At 29.6% G+C, this 9,630-nt stretch overlaps 1 protein-coding gene across 3 annotated transcripts; it reads left to right on the forward strand.

Annotated features, from left to right (window-relative positions):
* Positions 1-4,708: 4,708 nt before the first annotated feature.
* Positions 4,709-9,365, forward strand: LOC136976213 (uncharacterized). 3 transcript variants are annotated; one of them, XM_067271435.1, is made up of 5 exons: positions 4,709-4,830; positions 5,624-6,092; positions 6,966-7,068; positions 8,813-9,008; positions 9,141-9,365. In XM_067271435.1, the coding sequence occupies exons 2-5, from the start codon at positions 5,738-5,740 to the stop codon at positions 9,222-9,224; spliced, it is 738 nt and encodes a 245-aa protein (XP_067127536.1). In that variant the 5' UTR covers positions 4,709-4,830; positions 5,624-5,737; the 3' UTR covers positions 9,225-9,365. The 3 variants fall into 3 exon arrangements, with proteins under 3 accessions (XP_067127536.1, XP_067127538.1, XP_067127537.1); XM_067271437.1 differs by having other exon boundaries at positions 5,624-5,909; XM_067271436.1 differs by lacking the exon at positions 6,966-7,068.
* Positions 9,366-9,630: the final 265 nt, after the last annotated feature.

The following is a 9,630-nucleotide window of genomic DNA, read 5'->3' on the forward strand; positions in this document are numbered from 1 at the left end:
TTTTTTATACAAAATTTGGCAAGATTTATATATAAATGTGACAATTTTTAAAAAGTTTTAATGGAGTCGTTACGCTAAAATAATCAAAGATAAATAAGCAAGTTCGGCCAGTAACCGTATCAAATTAGTAGAGTTTGGTTTGACTTTTATATATCGAGTTACTACCAGAATAATTTACTACTGAAAAAAAAGTAAACACAAACAGAATTTATGAAGTTTAGAAATAATTTTATAAGCGAATGAAGCGGGTTAAATTTAACTTAATTAGAAACTATTAACAAAGAGAGGAAGAGAGAGAGGGAGAGGGAGAGAAAGAGAGAGAGAGATGCTCGAAAGACTAACAATTGAATAAATTACTTCTTCGTTTTCTCTTACGGAATTTTTTAACAATACTTTTTTACTAATTTTTTTCTGGCAGTTTAATTCCGCAACAAATTCATTAACATACACACATAAAAAAAGCCCACATCATCCGAATCTACGAAAAAAACTTTATCAATTTTTTACCCCACAAGTAAACAAAATCTCATTTTGCTTTTATACAAGATTAAAACTTGTTTTTTTCAATTACTTTTTCGGTTTTTCTCCATCATATATATTTACTTCCACTCCAAACATTAGCATCCATTCTCTACACATATATGCAATACAATCACCAGTTGTATATAAGTAACATTCCTTATATACAGTATATAATAAATAAAATATAAATATATATGAATATATAATATGTATAAACGTATAGTGCTATTTAAGAATATTTTCGCGTTTATAATAATAATTGAAAAATTGGCACGGAACACGTTACGATCGAACGCTATCTTGGCACTTTTTATCTCCAAGAAACCGAAAAATCATGTAGATTTTTACGCGTCGAATTTTAAAAAAATATTGTTGCACCCACGAATTAATTTTTCGGAGAAATTTTTCAGTTTAATTACGTATAAATTTGGCCGAGCTAGCCGACGTTCATAACGACGAAAACCGTCACAAACTTCTTGCCGACCACGTGAGATTTGAAACGTACAATTTCTTGACCAATAAGCGAGTTTATATCGAAAATTTGAATTTTAAAATACCGGACTTTAACCAACAATATTAAAGCAAATTTGTGAAAATGAATGGAGGAAATTGTATCGATGAGAATTGTTTGTATCAGGTAAAATGCTGGCTCGGCCCGTATCCTTAACTTTATGCTTCAGGATGCATTGCATAGTATTATGTATATTCTAAATATATCTATGTACAGACACAATATATATATATATATAATTATACTATTGTTAATAAAATTTTTTGAATTTTATTATGCTCCTTTAATTTTTTTAAATCTCTTAAATTTACACAATTTTATTTAAATGATTATTAAACTTATTGAAATTGATTATATTAAATTATTAAGAAAATTGTTTTGTGTTTTTACTTTTTTAATTTTAATTAAACTGAATGAAACATTCAGTTAATTATTAAATAATAAATTTTCCAATTAATTTCAACTGAAAATTAACTAAACGTCGAGTTAATTTTTTAAAGTTAGAATTAATTAATTTTTTTTAAAATATCTAATTTGCGTTTTGAATAAAATTAATTTTATATAAAGTTGTCTATTTTGCATTTAACTTAATTAATTAAAGGTAATTCGAATAGTTTTTACGTATGTTTCTAAGCATTTTAATGCTGTTTAATATTTTAAAAAAATTTTAACAACCTTCAAAATATTTTATCAAGTTTTAATTTGAGACTTCTCGAATAAAAAATATTTTAAAATTCAAAAATTCGTTGGAATATTTAATTATAGAACTTCAGGAAAAAAAAATTATTTGAAATTGTTTGTTATATTGCCAAATTTTACAGAAACTCGAAAAATAAAGAGAAGATAGTACAAATCACTTTACAGTATGAGTGTACTTTATTGTATTTCTCTAGAACCATAGAACTAAAAATTATAATATTTACCAGATAGAAAACCTATTTGATATCGTAACAAAATAATTATAATTGTAGTTTTATGCTTAAACTTGTTCACAAAAATGAAAAAAATTACTAAAAGCAAATTAACTTTTTTTTCTAGAAAGCTGCTTTAAAATTTATTTCACTCAAAATTGTAGTTTTCATATCATTACGAAATTTTAGATAATTAAAAATTAAGCAATTTTCTCTTAAAACTTCTAATTTCATAGCAAAAATTCTTAAACTTTTATTGTTTTCTTATATAAACTCACATAAAAAAATTCTTAATTTAATTTGAAATCAATTTCGATTGTAAAGTAGATATAAATCCTTGGGCAAAGAAACTTTGATCTAGAATTTTATATCTGTATGATTTATAAATCAATAAATACAACTATAAAACTTCAAACACAATTCGCTAAAAGGTAGAGGAAGTCTTCAGTCGCAGTTCAAGAATAATGACTCGGATCCAACCTTTATTGGGAAACTCGAAAGTGAATACAAATTATACAAGCGAAAAAGTATACAGTAAAAAATAACTTTTATTTTTTATTCTACAATGGAGAAAAATCTGGAAAGCAGTTCAAATTCGTTTCGCTAGAAAAAATACGACCATTCTAGAACGGCGCAGTTCGAAAACAATCTAAATCAATTTCCACCCCAAAAACTGCAATCAAAATTGTTTTTGCAGCCCGAAAAATGTCAGATAAATTACATCCAGTCCAATAATCATAAATCATATTCACCGAAATTCAAAAAAAAGTTAAATATGTTCTAGAAAAATATCCAAATCTGCTCGGAATTTTCTTTATACACGACTCGAAAGAACAGAAATGTATAATATACCGCTGTTTATAAACAATTATCTAAATCCAGTGCGATTCAAAATGTTTAATAAACGTTACTTTTGCCGCGCGAAAACATCAGCTAAACGAGACTTAATCCAACAAAATAATAATTCCCCCCCCAAAAAAATTAAATATATTCTAGAGAAAGCCATTTAAACAACATTTTGCACATACAAAAATCAATAATAGAGTTAAGTCGTGCCGTAAATTACCAAGAAAACAGTCAGTTTGCATAACGTTCGTTTCACACGTTCGACGAGGAACGACGCTAAAATATCACGTAAAACGCGAGGTAGGTGGAACATATTTTTTGATTACGGTAAAACTATTTTTAATGGCTTAAAATAATTTTTCTTAAGCATCGGTTAAATACGATTGATGGCATGGACGACAGAAAATAATCGTCGGTTCCGTATCGATGTAAAATTTAAATAATTACTTTTACTTGTCGAAAGAGTGGCGAGGAAGAGGAGGAGGAAGAGGAAGAGAAGAGGGGGAGGAAAGTGAAGTATGTTTCAATCTTTAAAGAAAAAATGAATAACATTCTTAAAAGAATAAAGAAAAATAGTAGCGATCAAAGATGGAAAGATTTATAATAGTACTATGTCAATTTATCTTTCGGAAACAAGATATATAATCCAATTTTCTTCCGGATTATATTCAAATTTGTAAAGACGATATATATACATAGCCGTATTTTCAGAATTTATATCTACAAATATCAAAATCAATCTTGGAAAAATAAAGAAATATATATATACACTACGGAAATTTTTCTTTAATTGATGATAGATGGCGTTAGCGAACGGGCAGTTTAAATAATAGATAATATAAAATATTGCATTCTCGGAAAAAGGGAATATCGCGGTGTCATTTTTCAATAAAACATCTTCCAGATTTATGTTTAAAATTATTATTGTTATTATTATTTTTAATATAAAAAAATCTTTGAAGTTTTTATTGTCGTTTTCAAAAAATTAGAAATTTATTACAAGACGCCATCTAAAAATATGCAAACCACTTTTTACAAAGGCGTAGGAAAACCGGTTTCAATTTGAGCAGGCGGCGCAATAGTTCAATTGCAAATTAAAAGAAAAAAACAAAAAAAACAGAAAAAAACAGATTTTTTAAGATTTTTGTCATTGTTTACTCGAATCAATATGGAAGAGCGACTGCAAAACTATGCAATCTATCAATGTCACAAACCTAAAATCAAACTGCAATTTTTGTTTTAAATGCAGTAAACTGGATAAATTATATAAGTCTTAAAAGAATGCGCAATACTATCAGCAATCAATCTTATTTGTAACGAAAACAACAGAGCGCATTTTACGGTAGTTTTACTAAATGTTAGCCTCGGCCACAATTTTATTATTTTTGAGAAGTCATCTCAGGCGAAATTACGAATTCCCATTCGTAATTTCGTTTGAGATGACTTCTCAAAAATTATCGTTCCCAGCAATTTACGTTTGAATTTTGAAGTTAGGGGGTTATGACCTAGAAATTCGGCAGGTGGCGCGGCCAGGTTCTTAAACAGAAAAGTTATATATTTTAAAATATATTCGTTACCGTACACACAATTTAAATTTATTTCGCAATCGGCAGGTGGCGCAACGAACTTCACAGGTAAATAACTATTTTAAGTGTAAACAATTCATTCGCACATATACATAGAACCAATAAGAATTTACTTCTACAATGGGCAGTGGCGCGATGGTTTAATTTAGCCAACGGGCATTTAAAAAATAAACAAATCGCACAATTATCGACCACCCTAATTCATTAAAAAATTCCACCAAGACAAAGGCATTTTAATTCGGTCGTTCAAATCGGGCTATTTAATAATTAATCACTTCTGTGGTAGATTTCCACGTTAGGGAATAATTCGCCTTACGTCACGTCAGTCGCATCACGTGACTTCTATCCCCTCCTACGGAGTGACAAACGAAGAAGAGAAGCATCCTATTAAACAGAAAGTCCCGCGATGTCTACAATGAAATATAGACTGGAAAAGAAGATCTGTTTGCCAACGGTAAATTAACTTTTTGAAATTATTATTATTTTTATTATAAAATAAATATTTAGAAGTGTTTAATATATCTTAAATATTCCATTTTAACATCGTCGATATTGTTAGCTTTTTGAATAATAATAATTAATTATAATTTAAAAACAAATTAGTGTATTGTAATTTACTAACGTGGTGACCGAGTGTACAATCTATGCGAAATTTGTATAGAGATTATGAACGAATCATAAAAATATTGGGGTAAATTTTGTTTTAAATATGAAAACAATTGTACGTTTGCATTTATATTTATGTTTTTAGTTTAGTTTTGAACAATTTGTGTACCAAAATTGTTATTGAAATGACTCAATTTTACAAAAATTCATCACTCTCCTTTGTATTTTACATAAAAATTTATAGAAAATTGATTTTTTTTCAGTTTTTAATAAACGAAATTGATTTTTTTTTTCTATAAATAAAACTGATCTTTCCAGTTTACAAATGAAAGAAAAAATTTCTTTTCTTGTGTCAAAACAAGAAACACGCTCTTTTTCTCCTTATATTATTTATTGTGGAATTTATTACTATCATTATATTTATTTTAAAAGCACGTTGTAATGTTTTAAGGTGTGGTTGCCGGCTTACTATATAAATTTTTCATGTGGGAAGGGTTGGGATTGGGAGCATTACGCCTTTGTAAACACATTTAAAGGTATAATTATCATAAAATTTAATAAATTAAAGTAGTAAAAAGCAAATTTTCGAACATCTGCTGTTTTCGAGAATTTTTTTAAACGTTTTTTCCTCGTTCAAACAGATAGAGATCTGTTAGTCGAGCCATATCTATCTCCTCTCGACAACAATAGAAGGCGGTCCGTACTCGGCAGGAGTTAAGCTTATCCGTATCCGAACTTCACCTTGACAGACGGGCATGTTCTCTACGGTTTTCTATCTATTGATAGCGTGGAGACTGAGTTTACAATCCCACGCCGAAGATAAAGACTTGCAAGTCCACGGAGACGTCCTTCACTGCCCACCCTGCAGGAAGCTTCATTGTTGGCCCAAATTGCATCGGTTAAAGTGTAAAGGTGGCATTACTTTAGGTGTGTGTAACTGCTGCCCGGTGTGTGCCAAAGTTGCGGGCGAATCGTGCGGCGGACAGTGGAATTACTTGGGAAAATGCGACCGGTCTCTCTACTGCCAACCGCAGAAGGCCACTTTATACAGCTACGTCGTGGAAGATACTAAAAAGGTGTTTAGCATCGGCAGGGGTATCTGTAAGCCAGGTGAGACTTTTACGTTATTAATACGAAATAAGTGGCGTTAGAGATAAATTTAGAATTTCTCGACGGCGGGGTGCGTTTTCCCTTCTACAAATTTTTCACTACTAATTGCTCGCTATATATAGACACCTACGGCGGAAGAGCGTGGCCCGGGGGATGTCGACTGACATTTAATTATTCGAATTTTCAAACAATGCGTAAAATAAGGCACGAAACAGTACGGAGTATGGGAAAAGACCTAGGAGTCAATAACCTGGTTGTAAAGCTAATTGAATAAGCAGCTAAATCCATCTGGACCCGTGCCACGTCCAAGGTGTGAAGAAACTAAGTGTTTTCGTCACCTCCGATTAATAAATAAACGAAACTCGCTTCGTTTTTTTTAGCAAATTTAAAATATTGGCGATGCAGAGAGGTAGTCGGTTTAAACCGGGACGGGCGTTATCGATGTTTTAACAAAGTAAATAGGAAAATGCATTAAAAGTAAATTTATTGACGACTTTAATGGCGCTGACCGCATAAAGTAATCGATAGGAAAAATGTTAATGGTTAAAATGAGTGTTTAGAGGGGAATTTTCGCGGCTCTCTTGTTAAACGCGTGGCATAATTCTATCCAAAATCGACAGAAAGTAGGAGAAAAATTTGTCACCGTTATTTTTAGTCTAGAGGATGCGGGAGATAAACGATGAGGCGGTCAAACGAATTTGACGCTCGGTTTATTTACCAAAGGGATTTATTTTTTCCCCTTTTTGTGCCTTCGTTTAACCGAAAACCGGCAAACAATTGTTCAGAGCTGTCGTAGACGTCTGGACCAGGAAGTTATCTGCGGGGGATTTTTTCCTTTTCCCCCGTGTTGATTCTAATCATTTTTTAATGCAGGATCGCCCGAACTAAGTTCCGACCAGGCTCATTCTACCTTCTGTCGTCCTAAATGTACCTGGGAATTTTGTAGTAAAAATCCTAAAGCGATATGTTCCGCAATGTAAGTAAAAAAATTAAATTTTTCTTTAACGAGATCATAAATATTTGTATAACTTATAAAATAATATCGTTGTCACCCAGGAAGTTTATTTAGTTGACTCGCCATTTTGAAATTCTTAAAGCACTTTATCCTATCGGCATGTGTCGGACTGAGTAGCATAGACAATAAGAGTTTAAGAACACTTTCACGATTTAGTAGAAGTTTATAGCATTTAAAATTTAAATTTTTTATGTTAAAACTGCGAATATTCGGCTAAAATCGGGGAAAATGTAAGAAAAGTTCAGCAATAGAAAAGATTTTAATTAAGAATATCATTTAAAATTGTTTTCCACTTCTCGTGTTTTCAATTTTTAAAGCATTTCTGCTTTCCGTTAAATATGTTTTTAGTTTATAAATAGAAAATCACGTTTTTACACTTTAACATCATCGTTATAAGATAAGAAACAAACAATTTAATTAATTTTTTGCACATAACAAAAATCTGCCATTAATATTATTTTTTTTTAGTTTAAAAATTCATTAGTTATAAAAATGAATAAAAGAAATGCTTTATAAAAATGACAGAAATATATAAGATATTAATAATATTAAATACGTCATTCCGCTTTTTTCTTCTCGATAAATTATCGGTTGCGAATAATTAATTTTAGTTTAGCTTGGAGAAATTTAAATATTTAACTAATTTATTGTATAATTTAATTTCTTCAATTTTAATTCTTCTTATGTGTAAATAACACATATATTATTTTTAATTTGCTGTTATATAGATTATTCATTTCTTTCATCCAATTTTTAAAAAGTAATTTATTATAAATTGCCAAGGATTACCGTACAGTACATGAATAAAAATTAAATAGGCCTAATTATAAATATAACATTTTTATTAATTATAAAATTCAGGTACATTTTAATTATAATTATAAATTTCAAGAGTATATTTTTCATATCTTATTATTCATTTTTTTGTTTTTGTATAATTAAAAATAAAGAAGAAAATTTTATAAATCTATTTTAACAGTATTTTAGAAATTAATTTAGTTATGTTAGTTAATATGAGTTAGTTATTAATTTTCACACAAAGTAATGATAATTACGGATTCTTTTATAATTATTTTTAAATACAGTACACACGCACAAACACGTCTATGTATTTCCTTCCTTCACTTGTATATTTCTTATACAGTATTTATAATATTCTTGTCACGTAGTCTTTTCAAATAATTATTACATTTATTTATAATTTGCCGTCCTGATATAATTTATTTATCACAATTATTACAAGGAAATGATAAAAGCACGAGATTTTGTTCTTCTCGGAAGAGGGAAATTACTAGCAACTAAACTAAAATCGAATTGTTTTCTTAGGTATTAAATCAAACAAAAATAATAAAAATATAGCCTAATTAAAAGGCTGTAAATAATTTATTATTTTTCTTTTAAGTTTTAAATTCATAAATAAACAAAATACTTTATTTTTTGTTACTAATTTTACCACCGAATTCAATCAACGTATGGAAAACGTTTTAAGCTTTATTTTTCGATAATAATAAATATATTAAATTGGAGCAAAGCGTCGAATTCGGTGGCAAACGACTTAAAATATATTCATATAAGAAACGAGTAACGCTTTTAGAAATAACTTCAAGGTCTGAAGATATATATAAATATGTAGTGGGTAAGTTTACATACACTTAAATTTGTTTTTATAATTCTTTTTTTCTTTTTGTTTTTGCGATATAATCAGCGACAACGCCGAGAAAATTCAAGAATGCCAAGGAAGTTGTCAACATACTTCGTGTAGGGCATGTCGTTATTTGGAACGAGAACACAGCTGCATTAAGTGCTCGCGTGACGATTTCGGATGCATGCAGAAATTTGGAAAATGTGCCAAACAGAAATTCTGCACCAGGAAAAAGTTTCCTTGCAAGAGAGATCGAGAGGTACGAATTGAATTCGTTATTATAACACCGAAAAATTGATAACGCGTTGGTAGAATGCATTATAGCGCTACTTTTTCGACGAATGTAGCGAAGGAGTAAACGAAACTCACAGATTTGTATATATTTTGACAGAAAGAAGAAACAGAATCGAAATTTCAATGCCAAGTTGCCGAGTGTTTAGACAAAACAGAGAATGCTCTTACGGGAAAAGGCTAAAGATCGTCATCATCTGCAATTACAATTGTCGGAGGACGAAATATTCGTGCTTATTTTAAGTGTCTTTTATGGGTTTACGGTGATTCGTGGACACATCGTTGGTATATGTAAACAATTTTAAGACCAAGCAAAATTTCAAAACGCTTGAATACGCCGCGATTATTTCAATTTTATTTATATCGAATTTTGCAATAAATGTATTCAAAATAACATACTAAATTTGTGCATTAAAAATTAACTAAAATATTACTTTCATTTGAAGAGCGAAGAAATAGATATTTTCAAATTAGAATATTAAATAGATATTCCAGAAATCTGTGTTGCACAGCAGATTAAAAGTCAGTTGACTGTCTTTTAATCAAATAAAAACGCCGGATTAATTACGGGCTATAACCCAGCTAGTTAA

This window comes from Centruroides vittatus, unplaced genomic scaffold (assembly GCF_030686945.1).
Source record: "Centruroides vittatus isolate TY-2023 unplaced genomic scaffold, ASM3068694v2 contig_397, whole genome shotgun sequence".
In the NCBI taxonomy this organism is placed as follows: Eukaryota; Metazoa; Arthropoda; class Arachnida; order Scorpiones; family Buthidae; genus Centruroides; species Centruroides vittatus.

Bases quoted from the DNA above. Each gene is read 5' to 3' on its own strand.
- LOC136976213 (XM_067271435.1), top strand. From the start codon at position 5,738: ATGTTCTCTACGGTTTTCTATCTATTGATAGCGTGGAGACTGAGTTTA. The intron at 6,093-6,965 runs GTGAGACTTTTA...TTTTTAATGCAG, and splicing joins CAGGGGTATCTGTAAGCCAG to GATCGCCCGAACTAAGTTCC. The intron at 9,009-9,140 runs GTACGAATTGAA...ATATTTTGACAG, and splicing joins CTTGCAAGAGAGATCGAGAG to AAAGAAGAAACAGAATCGAA.